This window comes from Anopheles maculipalpis, chromosome 3RL (assembly GCF_943734695.1).
Source record: "Anopheles maculipalpis chromosome 3RL, idAnoMacuDA_375_x, whole genome shotgun sequence".
NCBI classification, from domain to species: domain Eukaryota; kingdom Metazoa; phylum Arthropoda; class Insecta; order Diptera; family Culicidae; genus Anopheles; species Anopheles maculipalpis.
The window spans coordinates 30,802,208-30,825,465 of NC_064872.1; the positions used below are offsets into that span (position 1 = coordinate 30,802,208).

Consider the following 23,258-nt stretch of genomic DNA (forward strand, 5'->3'; position numbering starts at 1 on the left):
GTAATCTACTCCCGTGCGCCATCATGTTCAGAAAAATAGTACACTTTATTATAAGCCATTTCTGCTATAGATAATGGTTGTTTGCTTGCTTGTTTGCTTGCTATCGCATGGTATGTTTCAATGGTTTAGTGTGTATGCGTAAATATGTGCGGTATGGAGAACTTTAATCAGCAGTGTAGGAATCGTGTACCAATTATAAATTAATTTAAAATTTTAAATCAAATTTCAAAACAGCAATTAACGCTATTCCTTGTTTTCTTTTGAAAATCGACTTGGGGGGAACATAATCAAAATTTCTTACACACACATACATACACTTACACACACAACTATACAACAAACACCAACCAACACATCATATAGGGGTCACACATTGATTGATGACACATCGAAGAAACGTTACACGATCAACATCACGTTCACAGGACAGGATTCACATGTCTCTCGTTTGAAATTGTGTGTGTGTGTTTTTTCCCTACTTTTACTACTGGGATTTGTATGGATTTTTGTGTTTTTTTTTTTCAACAATAAATTACTACCTTCGCTACAAAAATGGTTGAATTGTTGTGCTGCTGCTGTGAATTATTTTAGGGAAAAACACTCCTAATTGTCACTCTTACCAGAGACAACATTGTAAAAAAGGAGTGGAAGAAACACGTTACACGTTCACTTCGAATAAGCAGAACAACTATAACAGATGCATTTGCTCTCATATACAAGTACATAATGATAATGGTCCATAGAACAAGTAATACTCCTTCCGGATTTGTGTGTGTGTTTTTCTTCTTCCTTTACTAGTAAGACCATCGGTGCATTATTCTTTTATTTTTTCTTCTTTTTCAACTTTGGGACTATCTTTCACCATTACAGGTCTCTCCTTGCACTTTGCTTTAGGAAAGATCCTTCTATACAGAGCTCTCGATCAAATGTTAACATTAAATAATTATTCTGCTGACTAGTGCTGAAGTTATGGTTCCTTGTTTTCTTTTTACTTCTCATCTCTTTATCGTTTTTTTCTTAATTTAAAGTTTTAAAAATAAATCTCTACTGTATAGAAATTGGTTGTTGGCTGGTCGTTAATCGTAACAGTTAATCTGAATAATTACAAATAGTTGTGCATTAGCATAATAGATCTGGAGACTGTACGGGAAATGGGGTGGAGGGGTTCTATGCGGGACTGTGAGTCCACTTTTTTTCTTGCTACAGTACTCTGATCATACGAATGTGTAACACTGCAACAAACAATTGGCTAAAATATTTACAATTAAAATATACCTCCTACGAAAAGTACAATAATAAGGTTTGTGTGTGTGTGCATGGAGGATAAATCTACGATTTGAAACCAAACCATACATCAACATGTGACAAACTGTTTGAAGCATGCGCTTTCCCTTGTTTTGAGACAGAAAATAAACGAAAAACGAAAAACATATTGCTAGCAATCTTTTGTAGAGGTCGATGTGAGTGTGTCTGTAAAAGTAATGATAAAGCAAGGCTACGCACTACACACAGACTAATTTATAGAGTTTTCTACTTCCAGCATCCAGCACATCCAGGGCGCATCACATTCATCAAACCGATTGGTCCTTTTGGGGAGGACAGCTTCTCCATCGTTTAGTCTAGCAGAGCGTCCACCTCATCCACTGGCCGTTGTAGCTGATCGTCCAGTAAGAGTTCGGTCGTTTTACCATCCGATGAGGATAGCCGTATGAGTCGCACCTTGTCCCCGTTTACCCATCCGTTTCCCTTCTGGCCGACCACCAGGAACGATGGTTTGTCGGCGTACGGTGGCGATGAAGCCAGATCGACACCCAATCGGCCAACGATCTTCTCCTGTATGCTACAACTGTTAGTGGCGGGCTCGTGGCTACCTATACTGTGGTGGTGACCACTATCAGTACAATCGGGTTCAAGGGAAAGCTTACGCGAGGTTCCATTACTTGCTGGCGATCCGAGCTGGGGTGGGCTGTGCTCTTCCGTGTGGTCTTCCGTACAATGGCTCTTGCTGTTGTTGTTGTTGTTGTTGTTATTATTGTTTTCACTCGTATTATTATTGTTTGCGTACGCATCCTTCGCACTTTGTGCCATTTCGATCCAGTGCTTCTTGTTCTCGAGAACACCGTCGATCAACGGGGACAGCTTGTCCGATAAGGTTGCAAAAGCCTGTAGAGAAGTAGAGATCATAGATGGTAGAGGACTAGAATTCCAGACGAAAAAACAACTTTCTTACCTCGTAAATGGGAATACAGATAGAATCAATGAAACCAACTTGCATCAGTGGCAATTGATCCTCCTTTTCTCGATTCATTATATCCTGAGAAAATAGATAGGGTAAAATAAATGATTCAAAAACGAGTTATCAAAAACTCATCCTGTATCCTTACAATTGGTGTGATGTTTAACTCTTGCCGCTCCATATCACCCTGCTCGAAGAACTCCGAGCTGACCAGATCGGCGACACGCTTCTCGATCTCCCACGGTTTCGTGATGGCGGACAGATCGCAGACGGTCATGCTCATCGCACGTAGCAGTGAGCGTGGTTCTTCCGCCTGCCAGGAACTCATTTCACTGGTCGGTTCGACTAAATTCAAAAATGCTCCACGTTTTCTGTCGAAGACATTTTTCCATAAATGAGAGTGTTCTTCTCTTTAGTCTCTCTGTGGAAAGGGACGGTATATAGCTACCTGAAGTAAACGGCTAGGTCCGTGGAGAGGATGGCATCTTCCAGCACGCGTATCACACGACTGTAGTCTTCCGATGACATGTTCGACAGTATTTGGTTGCCTGGACTGTTAATGATCATCAGACACTGGTCGAAGTGGTGGTGCTCCATGGTGGAAGTCGAGTAGAGCTGGGCCAGCGGTGATGATGCCCTACAAATAATTTTAAAGTCGATCGGTTACTGCAGGATCTTCTCCGTCCCGATCGAATCTACGTACTTGATCTGGAACGAATTGTTGGTCCCACGGTGATCCAGATCGTGGCACAGGCACGCTATGATCAGCGCAAGGCACTCTATTTCACCGAAGATTTTCCACCACTGGGTTGACGTGAGGATTGCAAACATCATCTGTGTCACGTTAAATGCGTGCCGCCAGTTGTGGTACGTCACGTTGCGATAGTTCTTTTTCACGCTCAGCAACCACCGGCACAGCACCTCGTACTCTATGTGAAACCGCTCGACCAGATCCAGATCGAGAAACATTCGGATGCACGCTTTCAGCGTGTGATCGTCGTCCAGGGTCAGATCGTCGAACTTGAAGTCGTGCAGCTTGAAAAAAGCTGACGATGGCACTTTTAGTTGCTGTAGTTTGGGGACACAAACAAACGGTTGCTCGTTACACAATTTTAGACCTGATTAACAGTGGCTGATGTGTACTTACCCGTAACCGGTACGCATCATCGATAGTTGCGGAGGCATGATAGCTTAGCACTTCCAGTGTCACACTCTGCTTTGCCATTGCGATGATTGCCTTCTCGTACATGTGCGTATTGTGGATGCCCATGCCGCAGAAGATTGCGAACGCCTCGACAAAGTTCTCATCATTTTTGGTAAAAGTCTGCAACACAAAGAGCAAGATGCAGATTTGTTAGCATTTTGCTTTGCACAGTATGGAGGATCACATCTTACAAGATCATCGAACTTATTGATCAGCTGTATTACACCTATAATTTGACTTAATGAATTCTTGATCGCCATACAGAGGATGGTTTTGTGGCGGAAGTTGAGCCCCTCATCGACACTCGGATCGAACCGATCGTCCTCGTACGCGTTGCAGATATTTACAGTCTAGCGCAGTAGGAAAAGAAAGAGATGATTCGTTAAGTAACCGGAAAAGAAATTAAAGCGACGGAGGCAAATATACCTCGCCAGTTGTTGCCACGTAGCCAGTAATTCCGACGTTGATCGGAAAGCGGGACTCGAACGGGCTCGTGCGAGCATCACCGTCATCACCGCTGAGATCGTTGGCTTCGAAGTCGAACACTCGCGAAAAGCTACCCTTGGACGCTTCGTGCACCAGTAGGATCTGTGGGGAAAAAATGGAAGAAAAATGTCATTACCTTGCAAACGGGTCAACAGAACTGTGCGAGACTTACCTGCACTCTTTGGCATTGTATTAAGCTCTGCATGTGGGTCAAAATGCGAAAGACCATATGCTCGATGGTGCTTTGCTCCTCGAAGATCATTCGCGCGAGATCGAGCAGCACCTGGTTACGTTTCACCTCCAACTGTGACTTTTCGTACAGCTGCGCATTCCGAAGCCCGATACCACAGAACTGCAGGTAGGACGAGAATATCTGCAAATACAGAACAGTAAATTTATAGAAAATTCTCTCCGATACTTCAGAATCGATTTGGATGTTTCATATGTGGAAAACATAATTGAAAATTCAAAGAGAAAAAATTCGAAACCGAAGATCAACTTTGAGCTTTGAGGACATTTTTAATAAATCTATCTGGAACCTGAGATATTCAGTGATGATTACGGCCGGCAAAGTCCGTCCTGTCTGCCGAATAGGCTTATGCTTTCCGGAGTATCGGGGTTAGTACGTATTGCATGCTAACGGGAGCGTTTAGCATGCGGCCTGGCCTCTCGCATGCGGAGTCGTCATGCAACTATCCTAAACAGTTAGTCTGGATGCTGCGATCCTTGGGTTTACGCCCAAGCGGAGACAGGAGAAACTGCACAATTGGGCGAACCCTCACATCCGAAGCTACGACGTACTGTTTCCCTGGTGTCATCTACGGGGGATTCAGTGCGTCAGCGCTTACCGAAGGATCATAGTGGATTAGCATGACGGTTACTTGATCATTTGTGCAGCTCTACAACAGCGCTCTCTGAGGTGTCTGTTTTGCATGGGACGGCATTGCAGTCTGAAGTACGTGAGTTGGTCCTAAACGTCCTGCGTCCTAGACGGCGTCCTAGCGTCCTAGGCTTGGCACAATAGGCTACTCCCGGACCCCCGAGGATCGAGCCAACGCTGCGGAGAAGCAGATTAAACGTGGACTGACAGGAAGTAGTTGCTTCCCGACCGTTTGACTTTCCTAACCAGTTAGGCCAGTTAGCGTAGTACCTTCGCATCACGCCGCCAAATACTTCACCAATGTTGAGAGAAAAGTCTACACGTACTACAGCATGGATATTAGGATGGGTGAAAGAGTTCTAGGTGCCATTATACAAGAAACTATTCAATTCAAAACATCTGCCACAACAGACGATGATCGCGAGAAGATTCTCGATGGACACGATGATCGCGCTATTGTACAGTGAAGACTTGTCATGCTCCGGTAGACTGATCATGTTATGAAAATGTTACCAGAAGATCTACTCAAAATGTTTGTTATTTCCAGGCTCAAAACGAGATGTATTGATTGATTCGATAGCCCAAACTTCGAAAATATTCAATAGGCAGTTGACGGCGCAAGCTCGTTAGCGTGGAAGCGACTGATAAATAAATGAATTCTTAAGTACGAAAAAAATATGGTCACTCTCTGGTTTGAATTAAAACACCTCCGCCAGGGGTGGCCCTTTATTTGTTGTTCATCCACCGGCATAAACCGGGTGAAAGGATAATAAACTGAACGCCAATAAAATGTGAGCCAGAAAAAAAAACATGATTTTAACACCCAATTCAAACAATTTGCACATGATATTCGCTTCGAGTGCACTCAAGTATTCGGTTAACGGGGGTTTTTTTTTGTTTCTCCCTTCACCAATCCGCCGGAATGGGAAATACACAAACACGATAAATAAATTGCACCCACCACGTGACCAAACGCCACCCCCTTTTCGGTGTCGTTTCAACGCTTTCTCCTCACTACCGAGCAGGGCATTTCCTTCCGAAGCTCTTTTCGGAACCCATCATTAATCTCATCTCGGTTTCGGTTCGCATACTTGGTTCCGCTCGAATGTGCAGTACACACACACAGGGCTGGTGAAAATTTGCCCATTCATGTGCTTTTATATCGCCGTTTCGCGTGTGTCGCCGTCCAAACCATTGGCATCTCTTCAAAAGGGACATTCAGCAGTGATAGCAGCAAGGCGAAGCGTTATATGTCCGATGCGCGCGATGCTACTTCATGTACGCTTCTGCGATATGATTTTAATATTTCACGATGTTTCACACGCCAGCAGCGCGGTGCGCTTTTCAATTTTTCCACACAAAAATCATGAACCCGGAAAGTGTCCCCACACATTCGGCGATGAAATATTCTCTCTTGGGAAAAATCGTAATCGAATTGCACACATTTTACCATGGTACTGCGAACATTTTTTTTTGTCTCCATGTGTGTGCCGATACAGTTGTTTTGCAAACTTGCGGAAACAAAACGAGAGAAACACAGGGAAAAGGGTGGAATATATTTTCTTTACAGCACCCATATGCGTTGCTTACTGTTGGGCGATGCATTCACCGGTTGCGTTTAACCAGAAGGGTGTCGTAAAATTATTTATATTCCCCAATATTTGATTCAATGTTGCATGGAACTTTTTCACGTACGTCCATTACTTCGAAACCCCTTTTCCGCTCGCAAATGACATGCCGTAAAGTTTACTGTTTCGGGTTCCCAATGGAAAATTTTGTTGTATGAGAGGTTTGTTTAGGGTTCTTAGAATGGCAATATCACCACGATCTTTGTAAAGTAGATTTTATTGGTCGTGCTGGATGGCAATGTACGAAGCAAACTACAAAGTATGGATTATGATACGGAAATTGTTGCTACATATTATTAAGAGTTCTTTGATACTTTTCATAGGGAGAAACTCATGCTGGTTGTTGCAACCCACGATGCCATTATGTGGCCCATCACATTAGGTGCGCTATGAAGAACGACCCTTATGGGCACGATTATGCTAGTTGAAATTGACTCTTAATTTTGTGATATCACGATTAATGTGAGGCACATCTCCGAACATTCCATTTTAATTATATTGCGCCATTTACTATTTTGCTGTTCAGCATCAATCAGCAAGAACATCGGGAAGAATCCGAAAGCACCAAAGAAGGGCACTAGAGGAAAATAAAGCAAGTATGCCACGTTAAGCAATGTATGCTGGAATTTACTTAAATCTGTTTAACAAACGCGAAATATGCTTTCATTGTCATTTTACACTTACTTTTTCGCTTATTAATCAGTCAGAGAAAAAATAAATGCAAGTTTATGAACGTTTTAAAAATGGTTAATCATGTGATGATTTTTTGTGCATTGGGGCAAGGCGGCAATCTAAATAAAATCATCGAAATTTACGTACAAAATGAAATAATACATCAAGTGTTTCATTGCTATATGCTAGAGGTAAATGTGATTGACCAATTTCTCCTCTTTTGGGTATTAAAAATAGTGTCATAACAACCAGAATTTACCTTGTTTTTCGCCCAAAAATTTGACTTCCTATTTTTGACGCGTATTTTCGGTGAAATTTCGTTCGCTTTTTAGCGGTTCGTGTCACCGAACTGCTCGTTTCCAATCACGAATTAAAGCCAAAATTATTTTATAATTAAATTTGGATTATTCCGTGAAAAACTAATTATTTTTTGAGCCATTTTTTGAGCATGATTTTACATCTTTTGGTTAATAATTATTCATGAAATGATCACAATTTTTATGCATTGCTTCTTTGCATTTTGAGAGCTTATTTGAACTGATTGAAATAATACAATATTACACTCAATTTTATTGATCAGCAAAAAAAGTGATCAAAGTGAGGAAATTTTACTTATTTTTTACTCACTGTCACGCATTGTCCCCTATGCCTGGTACACTTGTCCCAACTTCCGCTACCAGTTCGTTCGTTCAAAAAATCCGACAAGTGCAATCCTACGTTCGTTGGAAATTATGCAATAGTAAACGCATGCAATGCTGTTTTAAACATCATTGAGTAGCAGCCAAAGAGTTACAAAAAAAAACCCTTTAATTTCATACTGGAATGATACTGAAAAACGGAAAACAATTTGACTAACACACTCCCGGGCATCACCACACTCGCGCCATGCTCGACACCATCCAACTTCCGCTTCAACAAGATTTCATTATTGCATGCATATGTGCTCGTTATTTAATTTTAATTGATTATCAAAGTTCAGACACGTCAGCAGATCGCGAGGATCGATCGTTTGATGGATAGCGCACATAATTAAAAGCTTCCGCCCGGAGGAATTTTAGGAAAATCAAACCAAACTCAAACCACCACCACCACCACAGTCAGTCGGATGGCATGTATGTCATCTGTTAATCAAGTTTGGCAAGGGTGGCCTTCCCCCTCGGAATGCTTACCTTCTCATCCGCGGTGCTAAAGCACTGATCACCCTGTTTGTTTATCACTTGCGCGACTCCAACCACGTCCCCGGACGCATCCTTGATTGGCATGCAGAGTAGCGCCTTTGTACGGTAGCCAGTTTGTACATCGATTTCCCGGTTGAAGCGTTCATCCTGCAACAGCACAAGAAAAGGTAAAAGGAAAATTAAAAATCAGTGCATCCAAAGGGGTTTTGATTCTGGGACGCCAATGTGTGCATCCATAAATATTTTTAATTACTTAAATTCCTATGTATTCCGACAAAAAACTTTTTTTTAACAGGTGTTAGAGGGCATAGAGTGACTGGCAAAAGGTTACGGTAACCATGTGGTCATACCAGAGCAAATTAATTAATACTGGCGAAAACGTACCAGTAATTCAATACTTCCTCCCTATTGAAAGGAAATTTATACCCATACGAATCTCGATTGAATGGTATGCAGTGCGGACATTTTGTTCTAAAATTAGATTTATATAGAAAAATAAAATTGCTAATGAGTGCCAAAAGCATAAAGTTTTGTGCCAGTTCGTGCGTTAATGAAGCTTTTTTTTTGCTCAACCCTTAACACACTCTTTCTCATTAAAATTGTCCACTGTTTGGATATCAACCGGGAATGAAACAATTCATTTCGTCCGAAATTTTCACCAAACCCATCCGTAAACCATTCATTAGCATATTTATAATCAGCGAATTCCGAGTGACCGAAAGCGGATGGAAAATAGCGATGCAACGACGTACGATTGAATGCGGATGTTGTGGTATGGATGGAAAATTGAGCCACAAAACCACTATCGGAAATTTCCCCCACACAGGCACAATCGGTGACGGAAAACAGGTGCCTTATTTCCACGGTTCCACGCACAAATAAACAAAAGCACTCATCTAAACCAGATGGATATTTGCATAGCATTAGGAGCACTATTTCAGTCCAGCTTAGCAACTTAATAGCGAGCAAAAAAAAAACCAAAAAATGAAACAAAAACATTATGCCATTCAACAAGCAGTTTTCTATGAGTTTGGTAATAAATCAGTAATTACGTTTCGTGTGATTAATTTAGCAAAACAAACCAAACCACCCTGGAGCTGGTTTTTGTTATTTGCATAACGTCGTACAATTGCAGTGTGCAGCAAATGAACTTAGTTGCAATGAAATATGCATCCATCGTTCCATCCTTTTGCGAGTGGTACGCTCAGTGTCTTGCTATCTGCACCGCAATGCTGGACGACAAGAAATACCTGACTTTAAGTAGCCAAAGCTTTCCTGGATTATGTAGAAGTGGGAGATTACTGAAACTGAACATTGGGAGGCGGTAGTACGAACGTGTGCACCTGACCCCATTAGCTTTAGTAGTATTTCGGGATTTTTGTACAGTTGTTGGAATGCCATAAAAGCGAAAAGAGAGCGTCAGAATGTAAGCTGTCTAATGGAAAAGTTGAGGTTTACAGTAGCGCTTAGGTGAAGCACGTGGTTCTCTGAGGTTGAGGGGATAAAATTAGAATTTTCACTAGTTAAGCTGTCTAGTTTAAAATCAAAGGTATTGCAATTGGCTGGGGAATTAAGGCGACAAGCTGAGCGCGTGTAGCTAGGTATGGGTACGAACATTCTAATGAGCTTTAGCATTGTGAAATGGAAAAGCAGCGTGTTGTGTCACCGAAACAGCCAAGCAATTGCTTTTATATGGTTCGAGTTTCATTATCACTCATTGGCTCGCTCGAACTACGCGGCCCTTGCACACACATACGCGCACAGAAAAACCCCCCACATTCTATCAGTTAATGAATGTGCATGTTTCTCTGTGTGTGTGTGGAGAAGAAGATAAAGGGCTCAATGGCAGGTTTGTATTTATTTGAATTCCAACCATGAATCATGGGCTTCCACAAACAAGAAAGGTTGAAGTAAATAGACTTTTGATGCTTTATTTGTTTGTATTTGACCCTCCGGTGATGGGGTTTGTATGCTACTGATGCTCGGTTTTAAACACCTTCCAGTAAGGAAGTTATGACGTTACCATATGGATGGATCAAACCGAGAACAACTCTAAGAATCAACATCCATGCACACCGCCCGCTAGACGACTGACGAACGGTCGATGTTGTGGTTTTTCGGGTTGCTGTAGTATTCTACCGAAATACTGACCATTTTGCCGCTATTCCTACAACCCCGGCATCGGTTCTCGTCCCGAGTCACCGATATCATGCAGCGAATATAATATCGATTTTCCATCCTGCACTTTATAGAACTCACGGTGGCTCACCCCATCTGTGGTACCGAGTAGTGTGGCAATGCTCCAACACAAGGGCCGGGGGAGAGAGAGTGCAGGGCTGATAAGGTTGGTTGGGTGGTGAGGAACAACAATTCCCACCAATTAAGGAGGAACATACGCTCGCTGGTGTAATTGTGACCAACACCATTACGACCGTCAGAAAGCCTGATGCAGCAGGCAATGGTGTCAAACCGGGGTGGTATCTTTGTTTGCCGACTGATAAGATAACAAAAGTTGCCCTTTTCCAGTGGCACCACAGTCTTGCGTTGGGGCTGCGGTACACCATTTGCGTTTCAGTTTGGTACGAGAAAACTAGCTGCTTTGCTGTAAGTTTTGCAAACGATCGTGTGAGAGGTACAAGTTTCAAGACCTTGGCAAAGCGGAGCAAGTCTTTTCGGAGTCAGGAAGACATTTTACTTGCTTTAGCAGTGGTCCGGCAGTGAACGTTTACTTTTTTCTTTTAGCTGCGCGGAAATTAAACGTTTTCAACATGGCGTCGGAACGGTACGAGCTCAATATGAACATGAAGTGCGTGAAGTACATGATATTCGTCATCAGCATTACCTTTGCGGTGAGTATTTGAAAGTGTGCGAAAGGTTCTAATATGCGATCGGAATTGATCATCTGACCAGGATGTGTTGTGACAGGATTTCACCACAAATCCTTGTTTAGACATTGAGTGTTCAATACGTATCAGGTGTCGTTATCTTGCCAACACACGTCGCGAGTACTCTTGAACTTAGTGACAGAAAAAAAAAGATGAGTCAGGGAAGCTCTCTACCTCGATGAGACGTTACTGACAGCAAAACGCGTTCCCATTTCCCCATCCACAGGTAGTGGCCGCAATGCTTCTGTCGATGGCCGTGGCCATCGGTAATCTGTTCGATGATTTCCAGAACTTTATCGATTCACACTTCTTCGTGCCACCGAATCTGCTCATTGCCATCGGCATCATTCTGCTGGTGATTGCTCTGTTCGGATGTGTCGGTGCACTTAAGGAAAGTACAGCCATGATCAACATTGTAAGTTTGCGTTAAGAATCTCTCGACGAACGTAGGACTCAACACGGTCTTCTTTCCTTTGCAGTATGGTGTGTTGTTGTTGAGCGTGTTTGTGTTGCAGCTTGCGGCAGCCATTACCGCATTCGTGATGCGCGGACAGGTGGAGAATATGGTGCGTCAGAAGATCTTCGATTCGATGGCGGACTATAAGCAGCAGGAAGGTTACCGTAATCCGATCGATATGCTGCAGAACACGGTAAGAGTTGCTCGTTACATCCATAGATATTTCAATATTTATCACTATTTCTCTCTCTCTCTCTCTATCTCTCTCTCTCTCTCTCGAACAGCTTGAATGTTGCGGTGTTGATGGATACAGTGACTGGGCCCAATTCCTGCCATCGGACGGTGTTGTGATGGAGTACCCGGAAACTTGCTGTGCGGCCGCCCCGGTTGATGGAGAGTGCATACCACGCGATTATGGTTGCTATTCGCGCCTTTCGTGGCTGATCTCGCAGGGTTCGGTGCTGATCGCGACCGGTACGGTTGCTGTTGCCTTCGTGCAGGTTTTGGGAGCGGTCTGTGCGTTCATGCTGGCCAGTGCTATTCGTCGTGCAAAGACGCTGCGTGCTACTCGCCGATGGCATCTACAGCAGAGCCTGGGCATCATGACCAAGCCGATTGAGCCGCAGTACACGGGCATGGAAAAATCGGAGGCCAACGTCGATCCGGACAAGTATCTTCCCACAAGCCCAAGCGTCAATTAAGTTAAGTTGAGCTTGCTGGTTGCTGTTTTTACTGAAGTGTATCTTAACTTCTAATTTGATTTCATATACTACACATAACAAGTAGTGTTTTTGTGTTGAATAAATGTGATGTAAAGAGTACTAAAATTACGATTTAAGCAGATAATAATTGTAGCATCCCCATCACTTGACGGGGTCCGTTAGCCGAACCAAAATGGCGAGTGCATTGGAGTCTTCCGTCTTCATGGTCCTCGCAGAAGGACTCGTGCCCATAGAGGCCTTTCGATTGTATCAGTGTGCTATATATCGTGCATTTTGTTGAACAGCTGACAGGAGAGTCCTTCTGCTTGCCTCAGACCCCGACGAGTTTCGAAAGATCCCAAAACCATGCTCGTTAATCTCACCTTGCACTGTTCCCCAACCACAGTGGCCCTCAACAGCCGTACCAGCTTCCCAGTCCGGTAGAAAGTATGAAGAGTATTCGGGACAGAGTCTTATAGGTAGCATTCAGGACTGTGATGGCTCGGATGCATATTGAAAAATTTCATAAATAAAATGCAAGCAACATCGGAAAGTCCTGATCTACAATTTCTTGCTTCCTTAAATCTTGCATAAGGAATTCGTAGTGAACATAGAGTCTTACTAAAATGAAAATTCTTATTCAACGTCTTATCAAAAAGAAATGAAACCTCTGCATCGTTTTATTTTGTAAAATAGCAGAATAAAATTAACAGCAACAAAGGATTATCATTATTATCTTTGATCTTCAATTTCCAATGATCAGTCAATTGAACTTTGAAAATTAAACCGTACACATCTACCAACAAATGTAGACGATACGAAGCACTGTGAATGAAACGAATGTCTTTGCGTGAGTTTCGTGCATTACTTACGAAATCAACGATTCTGTCAAGAACATGCCGAAAAGCTAGAGGTGAGCTAAGCTCATGCTTATCCTCTATTCATGAGCAATTACCTGCTGTGGCACATCCGGTGCTAATTAAGCTAGCAACAGAAAAAAGCGAATCACAAACCGAATGTGATCCCTTTTCATTGTACCAAACAAGACAATAAGCCAATAAATCTTTCATCACGTGCAACACTAAAAACCAAATCCGAAATAAAAGCCTGGGTAGATTTTTGTTCCTGACGTTTGTACTTGCCCTACATCATTCGGTAGAGCGGCGGTTTTTGCTGTTCGGGGCAAATGAATTCTTATCGAGTTCAGCAGCGCTAATAAATATTCCATGCCGGTGAAACTGTTAGCCAAACCCCGAACCCCAACAGCAGGCACGGAAAGGTTGAATTGCTTGAACTTGCAAACAAAGACCTTCGCCATACGGTCGCACGGAGAATATGTAGCGCGCGAGTCAACAGGTGGTTCTCGTCAGCGTCGGTTAGTGGATGGGTTTGCGTTGGCTGGATTTATACATATTATAAATAGAGGAGCAGAAGTTGTGTTGTGTCTGCAACTAACCCAGCCAGCCAACCAAACCATACAGACCATCAATTATGCAGCAAAGGACATAATAAACAGTGCTACTTAAACTCGGTCCCTCTCGCTCGTGTTGGTTTCTGTCTCTTGGATACGGTACTCACCTGGTAAGCATCCGGTATATTTACAGGTTCACCACTTTCCGCAACGTGTCCAGCGATCCCGGTGCCCCAGGCCACCTTTACCTCGTCCTGCTGTTCCATCTCCTCGAGTGTGCTGTTAGAGCACACATCGAACAGTTTCGATACTAAGCATCTGTAAGAAAACGGAAATAAATCAGCGATGGTTTAACGCGCAGTACTGGCGAGTCGGGTTAACGGCAACCTCGCAATCGGATTACAGATCGCCCTTGGATTCATAATCCAAATAGGGGGCGGGAAGGTTTTGTTGCGTTGGGTTGCATCTCATGCACTTTGCCCTTCGTTGAAACCATTGATTCTACGAATTTCTGAACACGAAATGCACATGGAACGGATGGAGGATTAATAAATTATCGGCGAAAATCCTATCACCGCCTATTAGCCGTCGACCGGAAATTGAAAGCCATGACGGATCCGGTATCTGCTAAATCACCCGTGTTGCCATGTGGACACAGGTAAGCTCCGAGTGCTTTTGCATACGGTGCAAATTTATTATGCCAATCCATCCGACCCCGTCTCCAAAATGAACTTTCTCGGCTTTTGGGCCCCCTTTCAGTGGCGTATGAATAAAATATCCCACCACGCAAGGGGTCGTATGCAGCAGGCAGAATACGCCACGGGATAGTGGGGTTTTCAGAGGATAATTTCAAATTTCGAGAGCGCTGGGACAGCAACATTAAATCACTATCTTTCAATCTTGAGGCATCTGAGATTCGACCTAAAAACACACCTCCGCCACTGACGAATTCCCGCTTCCACGTAACGACCGTATCATCCAGTCATTGTTTTGTGGTGTGCTCCCGGGTAGGTCGCGTGGTTCTGTGCTTGCCAAATGAAAATTGATTACTTATGCTGCAAACATCACATTAATTATAATGAAACAAAACCAACAATACCGCCAGATCGTCCTATGACCGGAGTATGGAGTTTCCAGTGCTGTGTCATACGACATAGGGATTCGCTAGATGTCATACGCTTTTTTGCTGCGCTACCCCCATCTATCCCCATGGAAGACAGTGTGCTACTACCAACAAAAGCACTTAATGGCAAAAAAGCACACACGAGCATGCGTTTGTGAAGGAATCGGATGCGAGAAGGAAAAGTAAAAATCCATCACAATATCAAGGACTCTTCTGCAGTGGCGGAAGCGTACCAGCGGGTGAAATTGAGGAACCCACGGAACCAACAAACGACGGACCGTCGTTGTTTTCCGGCTGGCACAACGGTGAACATCCGTGCAACAAAAAAAAATCTGTGGCACTGCTGTTCTATGGCGCGGTAATGGGAAAAAATTGTCTTGAATATATTTTCATTAGAGAAGCAGGCAGTACTTGACGGTTAACCAAAGGTTCATCACATATCGCATGATGGATTGTTTGTGTGCTTTACACGCCCGAAAGCATGGATAGAGCCATCGGTTTTTGGAAGAACCGACTCCTGCCAACTGTCATGGATAAACGCCTTCCGGCCGTGTGTGGAGGTGAACGCTTCTTCCACTTTCCGTTTCATACCAAGCAGAGTCTATTCTCGGCAGAGCTTGCAGTAATGAATTGAATTCCACCGCTCGAGTGTAGTAGTAGGAACAAGCAGGGAATTCAGCGGCATCCCCCGCTGCTATATCATTATGCCGAAAGCGCACACGGTTGGAAATCAAACACAAATTGTCTCAAGTGATGCACAGCAGGATGGCGAGCATTTTCCAGTAGCACCAAAAATATCCGACAATATTTCATCGGAATTCCGATCAAAATTAATTTAGCGAGAGATCATGGAAGGATTAGGTCAAATTAGGCTGGTATTGTGGGAGAATAAATGGATTTATTTTTAGTATGTTGAAAATATGGGAATGCGAAGGTCGAAGGCTTCTAATGAAAAATGTTTCATTTCTATGCTTTTATAAGATATAAACTGGTTAACTATAACCAGGAATAGATGTCATATCGAAGAGTTTTTTTTATAAAATCAGGATGGAAGTAAAACATAATTGACTTTAAATAATCAGATTAAAAAATCATTTAGCGGAGTAAAAACCCTGAAATTACACATTTGAATGTAAATCCAATTTTTAGAGTCAGTTCATTACCAAAATACTTTTAAAAAAACAACCAAAATTTTCTTCTGTGCCTTTTTTTTAACATTATCCATCTCCCAGCGAATGTACAGGATTTACAAACCTTCTGTGACAGTAATTGGTCGCATTCGCGTCTGTAGCTACCACATATTTACGGTTCAGGTGTCATATCCTAAGACTTTTAATGCCAGTTCTTATCGTTCCTCACCGAAACCTGACATTTGGCCCACTAATTAATGCACGAGACACAAACGCAGCACGCCCCAAATGTGCCTTGTTGACATGTGTGAGTTTTTCCACGGAAGTAAGCACACGCGCGTCTACTTCACCGAAAACTTCATTCGGTATTACAACAAAAGAAGAATGAGAAGTACCTGGGTAAATTGATAAGCTCGGGTATTTTGTGCGCTGCACACTGTATTTTTGAGAACACACCCGAAAGCGTATAAAATAATGACGAGTCTTTCCTGACACATTCATTGTGTGGTTCGTCGTTCGTTGAGCTCTGAGCGCCCGTCTTAAGGTAGTAAACAAGTAACTTCACCAGAATACGGTTGATGATTGCATGATTACATGTAATGAAACATAATCCGACCCGCTAATTGATAAATGCATCGCAAGCACAGGACTTAGCAAGTGCTTTTGCACTGACGAAAATAGAAATACCGCGAACGTGTACAAGCCCGCGTTACTGGATCGCGTTCTCGTGCAAACATAAACGAGCAAGACATCACCGCAAGGCAAGTACAGTCAGTCAACCTTCATCGGCACATCCCAGATGTGTTCAATATACGGTGATGGCATTACAAGTAGACATCGAAATAAACCGGATAAACTTTCCAATTTATGCCTCCAGCAGAAGGCGGTAAGATCGATCACAATGTCAAATAATATGTTTCCATTGCAAACCGAATCAAAAGTATGTTTTCTTCTGAAACAGGCACTTTCTTGCTCTGCTGGTTCACATCACGCCCATTGTCGGTGAGTTGTTTGCATTTGCTAATGATCCCGTTCGCCCATGCTCTGGGGGTTGGCACATGTTTCTATCCCATCGATAATGATACGTACTTTTTGGTATTGTCGCCACCGCAGGTACTCTTGCCCTGCACCAGGAACAGTGAGCCACGATCGGCATTCAGCAGAATTGACACATTTTGCAGGATTTTGTGACACAGCGAGCGTACGTCGAGATCGTTGCAAATGTCCTTCACCTGTTAAAAAGTTCGATTTGGATTAGGAAGTTTAAGTTATCAATCTCGCATTAGCGCAATGCGTGGGATTAGCTGAATCGAAAGGACTTACCAGTTCGAATACGAGCTCTCGTTCATCGAGTTGTTTGAGCTCGTTGCGGGATAACCGTAGGGGTCGGAGGTTAGCGCCACAGTACGCGACACCATTCGGACAGCACTGTGTACTGCCCGAAGCTGAGGATTCATTTTGTGGACTTATGCTCAGGAACGTCGGTGTGCCGTCGATGGTGTTCACGATAGGTTTTAGTAGTCCACCCCGTTCAAACTCGTGTGCGGATATTTTTCTGTAATGAGAAAACAAAGGATAAGCATAAAAGTATATTATTGATTGTGTGTGTTTAGCGCGCAATTCTAGTGATAATCAACAATTGGTTTATTCTGACCCAGCGCCTTTTAGCTGGCATGAAGCGTAATTTTTAAAAGCTTTCCAATAATTTTATCAAGCCTTTGTGTGTTCTGTTTTTGAGGTAAAGGCGCACATGCCTAACACAATTTCTGTTCGCTTAATTTCGCTCTCTTTTGCACAGATAGGCAAAAGATAATTTACAGAATGAATAAAATTGAACCTGCGTCATTGTTCTCTGTACCCATCAATGTTGTACATTAACATCAAAGACCCAGGAGAGTTTATTGGTTTTACTCCGTACCAAAAAAAAAAAAAAAAAGTATAAAGCGATCGAACGTATAAAACATAGGCTTTGATTCTGTTTTTAGCAGTTTTTTTTTCAGAACTTTGTGTTTGAGTTTTTCCCAACTCCGTTTTCTGCTTCTCCCACGGAAGCGGTGCATATTTTTGAACCGCATCCAACGCTACAACCTTTTACATTCCTGTTTTTCGCCGGACGGGTAAAATGGGAGCAAAAACTTATGCATCTGATGCTTCCACTGTAGGCGTAATTGGTCTATTGGAACTTAGCCAATGTCAAAATTTGAAGCGCCTAGAGCAAAAACGAAACAAAAAGGCAGGTTCGATTCGCTTCGTCTACATTTTCACGCAGAGCACACTCAAAAAAGGGGGAAAAAACTGGAACCAGTGATTTCAATTAACCTTTATTGAAGGTGAAAGCATCGATTGTGGTCTGGTCGGTTGAAGGTGGCCGTTTGTTCGTGGTTTCACTGGTCGAAATCAAATGTGGCATGTACACGAAACAGAACAGACACGGCTGGTAGTGGTGACCCCCGGAGGGAGCCTTTCGGACACACAAGAATGCGCAGGTGGCAAGCCAAACATCATTTCACCCCACCGGAACGTTCAGGCGTTCAGTGTGGCAGGAAAGCTAGGTAGGCGCCGTACAAGGTATCGTTAAGCCGGAAATAAAATGATCCGAACGGTGTAATTGGAGCGTCCTCACCCTGAGTTCCATGAAATGAAGAATTGAGCCGCATCAGGTAGGGTGCACGACAAAAGTCCAAGAACCAACGGCATCCATGGATGGTTTATTAGTGCCGGTATCGCAATTGATGTATTGACGAGTTTCAATTAATTAGCATGTTTTAGGTCATTGCGGTCAACCCGTTTTACCACGGAAGACCGATAGGTTCGATTGCAATGAATTTCTTTATCCGTAATTGGCATTTGAGGTGCCTGGTTTTCTGCTAAATTAATGTCCTTTTGGCACAACATTCCTAATTACGTAAATGATGGATCGGCTAACTAGTTTTATGGCAGGGTAACCAAACGACGCTATAAATGTGTATACTGACACACAAACTTTGTTTTTTTTTTCTGTAACTGAATTGTTGAAAATTAGTCCTTTATTCCATACAAAGCTGCTGAAATTCGATCCACTGATACAGCGTCAGTTTTGTATTAGCAAACTAGCATTTTTAGAGCTATTTTTGAACTATGTTTTTTATGATGTGGTAGTTTCTGGACACTGTTATACTTTCTGCTTTTCAAAATGATGGAATTTTCAAATAGAAACATAAAATAGACATTTTAAATGGAAACATAAATAGAAACATTCGAAGTTTTTGAAGAAACTACGTAGAAACATTCATAGTTCATACCAAAAATCCTGATACTCTTTGTTAGAACACTGTATTTAAAGTCAACATTTGTCATTGGTCAATGGATGGTCCGATGGTAAGGCGACAGCAGCGCCAGTCTTCACACGACAGAACCAGCGTTCAAAACCCCTTCCGGAAGGACCTTTTTCCCATAGTAACTTCTTCCAGCTATTTGGTATTAACTAATCTAAAACCATTCGATGACATTCGCGACCGGTCCTTGCAGGGTCGATAAGCCAAACAGAGCGAGCCGTTAAAATGTGAAAGTAATAACATATTGCCCAAGAAATCTAATTATATTAGATTAAGGAATAAGATTAAACCACAAACAATTAGCAACTACGACTCAATCTGACCAAATTAAAAATTTTGTACATTCTTTTTATCAAGTACAAACATTTAGTTCCCATTTTACATCAACAATGTCACAAAGTTCTTCGAAGCTAGATTACTATATTCAAATGCGTAACACACATTCCACTGAATTGCCAATCCCCCTATACTCTGCCTACAGTTATCCAAGGAATATGGTACCTTCATGTAAAAGGATCAGCATAATTCTGTTGCTTTTCTCCATCACCACTGTTCTGCTATCTCGATGGATTCGCGAGAAAGGAACACCATTTAGTACCTACGCTTAACCTCCCCTCCCCATCAATGAACTGTTACACGCAGACCATGTGGTCCCTTTATGGACACACGAGCCGTGTGTACATCGGCAGGTGCTTTCCCTATTTTTTTTTTTTGCTTCTTACTTTCACCATACCATGTAGACTTCCTCCTATCGCGAGGATTGTTGCTGATGAATATTCATCAGTGGCCCCGGCTAGGGAACCGCGAACTCGGACCCGGCTTTCATTACACACCTCTATCCCAAACTAAACCAGCCGTCGGCAGAGAGATATCTGTGCGGTTCTACTTTATGGCCACTAGACACAATGCCCTGCAGTGGGATGGTCGCACGAATGCGAAGGTCAGGGTTAGGCGCGTAACGAGTTTTGATAAACATGCTGCGATGGCACCCCCCTCCTTCGTGTAGGCAAGAGTGAAGCAGATAACTAATTTGTGGGTCGTGGCCAGGAAGGTCATGGTAACTGTGCGTGTGTGTGTGTGTGTGTTTGGTGATGCATACCTGACGGGTGTTGTCGCGCCAGAACCGCCGCGTGACGAGCTCGGTTGATTGGGGCCATGTGTCGGAGAATCCACACTGTTGGCCGCCGTGGTTACCGGTGTTGCGTGTGAGACGAGCCAACCGTCCACCATGTTACGGGTTGCCTTACGAATGAAGTAATCCTGCACGAATTCGGGATTCTCGTCCAGCCACGACTCCATGCGGGCAAACTCGGCATCATAGCCACCGCTACCGCTTCCACCTTGCTGTGAAGCCGCTCCCGATGCGCCTCCTCCGGCGCTACTACTTCCCATAGCACTGCCCTGCATGCCTGTCTGCTGTTGCTGCTGCTGCTGATGGTGATGATGATGGTGGTGATGGTGATGGTTGGAGGTGTTGTGGGCATGATGACTGCTACTACTGCTGCTGCTATTAGCATGATGGCTGTGGTGGAGGTTGTGGTGCGGGTGATGGTGGTGGAGGTTGCTGTGTGGCGGTAGCTGTAGCGGCAGGGGGACACCAGCACGAGAGCCCAACGTAGCATCGAGCCCCACTGTGCCCCCCTGCTCGGTGGGCATTCTGCTCTGGGGCTCCTCTATGCTGCGCAAGTGCAGTCCTGTGAAAAGTCCGGAAAGCGAGAAGAAAAGAAAAAACGGAACCCATCAATGTAACTAAGCGCAACACCACTGGACGAATTATTTAACTTGATTAAGCGATTTTCGGCAACGGAAAAGCTGTTGGTATGACTTTTTTATTTATTCTACAAGCAAGATAGGCGTTCCGTCGGGTACATTTGGATGCGTCCGCTCGGGTGTAATGTGTATGATAAATGCGTTTTGTGGCCCGAGTATGGAACCGTCTCGGAAACGGTGATGAAGAAAATCTTGCAGCCGGTGGGTTTATTAGATAAATTCCAAAAAGGTATGCAATGCAAATGCGCAAAGAAAAGAAAATGTTAAAAATATGTTGTTGCAAATAAATTTGCAGTTAATATACTCTGCGTTCAGTTTCATCAAAGGATTATAGAAATAATAATGACTAGCGGTCACTAAGTTTTTGAATATCGAAAACAGGATTATTTTAATGTGTTTTTGTAGAGGTCCGATGGTACAAAATAAAAAAAAATAATATTTTGCTGTAAATGAGTTATAATTTATAACATTTTTTATATTTATTTATTTTTATTAAATTATATGTATGACGCCACGTCACCGTGCTGTCAAATTTTCTTATATGTATTTTTCTTGTAAAACAAAATTTATGATCCCAAGATTATCAATCTTTGCTATGAAAAAAGTTATACATCGGACCACAAAGCATTAATTCAAAGAATTTTTCAAATGAGCTGAGTCAACACAAGTACTACTTGTTTAATTCCAAAAATTCCTAAAATTATTATAAATTCTTCAGATAGTAATATTTCTTGTTACGAACGCCAAACATAAAACGCTCTTTTCATACAAATTTACTCAGTGTTTTGTTGCCAGGAAAAAAAAAAATCTGAACAGCTTTAAACATACTTCGGTTCAAAGTTCTTGCTTGAAACTTGAACCTTCACCGCTTGCTCGTATAATGTCTGTCAAAAGCAACCGACTCGAAGATGAGACTCCTTGGGAAGCGAAGAAATGCCTTATCATCTGAATCAACAAACTTCCAACCTTTTGTCGTACAGGACGCTTTCCGTCAGTCAGTGAAAAAACATGATGCTGAAACACTAGCAGCACCAACTGAAATAACGGAACTGTTTCCAGCATAATGTTTTGTTCCATGGTTTGCAACCATTTGCATACCTGGCTACCAACCCAACACCCAGCCGCCTGCCATTGGGGTTTCGCTAGTGTACGCACCACACCATCATCAGGTGAGCAACGCTGGAAATCCATGCCATGGGAAAACATTTTCCAAAAGATCAATGGAATGCAAACGTGTGTCTAAAGAAGCATATCCACTTACAAAGTTCGAGTTACCTGCGGATGGGAACACGGTTCTAGGTACTGCTGGCTGAAAAATACAGTATCTGTCAGTTTCGGGTAAGCTCGACCGGGTGGTTTACGACTTGCCGAAACTGAATCGGCATTGTGGGCGATTTCATGTTTCACCGCCCTACCGTACCAGGTTTGGGTGTTTTTTTTTGTGCGACCAAATAAAATAAAAAAACCGTGACCAAAATGATTCTGAAAGGATCAAATTTAGTCCTACCAATAAAGTATCGTTGCGAGATTATTTGCGGTTCGATATGGATGCGGACTTTGCTCGAAAAATCAGGAAATATGACCGTATTGCGTTTTGAGAGCAATTCCCATTCCCGAGAGCCGTTTCACCCTCCTTGCAAAGTTAACACACCGGTGGAATGTAATTTATTATCATTTGCCCAGGACCAGCCAAGTCATGCTGAGCATTAGCGGGGAAGGCTCTTAGCACGCCACTTGCATGCCATTGCATTCTCAAAAGCAAAAGTCAGCGCCATGACCATGCAAAGGACGTACTTTTCCTCCCTACGGGCGTAGAAACCCCACGCTTCCTTGTACGAACTTAGGTGAGCAGCAGGCGTTACGACTTTTATCTGTTTGAAACTACCATCACTACCAAGAAACAGTGGAAATGTGGTCGCTAGCGGTAAGTAACAAACGACTGTGGGGCTGAACGATAGTGTAAAGATTAGCGGAAATTACCTTGCTTGTTTCGCTTGTAACGACAACCATTGAAACGACACATGCTAGTGCTCTGGCCCATCAGGGCCCCCCGTTCCGGTGCTGGCAGGAAGCTGGCTCCGTTTCCGGCACTATTTTCCAATAAACGCACACACTACAGGCGGACGCAGCCGTTCCCGGCCGATGCTGCCGTTGCCACGGGGCCGAACAACCGGACCGACAGC

At 43.2% G+C, this 23,258-nt stretch overlaps 2 protein-coding genes across 2 annotated transcripts in view; one reads left to right on the forward strand and one right to left on the reverse strand.

Annotated features, from left to right (window-relative positions):
• Positions 1-1,733: 1,733 nt before the first annotated feature.
• Positions 1,734-23,255, reverse strand: LOC126563982 (dual 3',5'-cyclic-AMP and -GMP phosphodiesterase 11). Its single transcript, XM_050220864.1, has 16 exons — positions 23,056-23,255; positions 20,405-20,999; positions 17,315-17,546; positions 17,081-17,223; positions 13,906-14,056; positions 8,276-8,431; positions 4,099-4,299; positions 3,867-4,028; positions 3,632-3,790; positions 3,384-3,560; positions 2,940-3,304; positions 2,685-2,873; positions 2,385-2,607; positions 2,231-2,314; positions 1,941-2,163; positions 1,734-1,876 (listed from the first exon to the last, which is right to left on the reverse strand). The coding sequence occupies exons 1-16, from the start codon at positions 23,114-23,116 to the stop codon at positions 1,872-1,874; spliced, it is 3,126 nt and encodes a 1,041-aa protein (XP_050076821.1). The 5' UTR covers positions 23,117-23,255; the 3' UTR covers positions 1,734-1,871.
• Positions 11,052-23,258, forward strand: part of LOC126565173 (CD63 antigen-like) — a 317,200-nt gene continuing 304,993 nt past the window's right edge. Inside the window, exons 1-4 of the mRNA XM_050222321.1 lie at positions 11,052-11,133; positions 11,396-11,584; positions 11,649-11,819; positions 11,911-12,332. Coding sequence (XP_050078278.1) covers positions 11,053-11,133; positions 11,396-11,584; positions 11,649-11,819; positions 11,911-12,327 — 858 coding nt within the window. The 5' untranslated portion in view covers position 11,052 and the 3' untranslated portion in view covers positions 12,328-12,332. The remainder of the gene's footprint in view (positions 11,134-11,395; positions 11,585-11,648; positions 11,820-11,910; positions 12,333-23,258) is intronic.

Bases quoted from the DNA above. Each gene is read 5' to 3' on its own strand.
- LOC126563982 (XM_050220864.1), bottom strand. From the start codon at position 23,116: ATGGGCCAGAGCACTAGCATGTGTCGTTTCAATGGTTGTCGTTACAAG. The intron at 8,432-13,905 runs GTGAGTACCGTA...GTGCTGTTGCAG, and splicing joins ATATACCGGATGCTTACCAG to GATGAACGCTTCAACCGGGA. The intron at 2,164-2,230 runs GTAAGAAAGTTG...ACTTCTCTACAG, and splicing joins TCTGTATTCCCATTTACGAG to GCTTTTGCAACCTTATCGGA.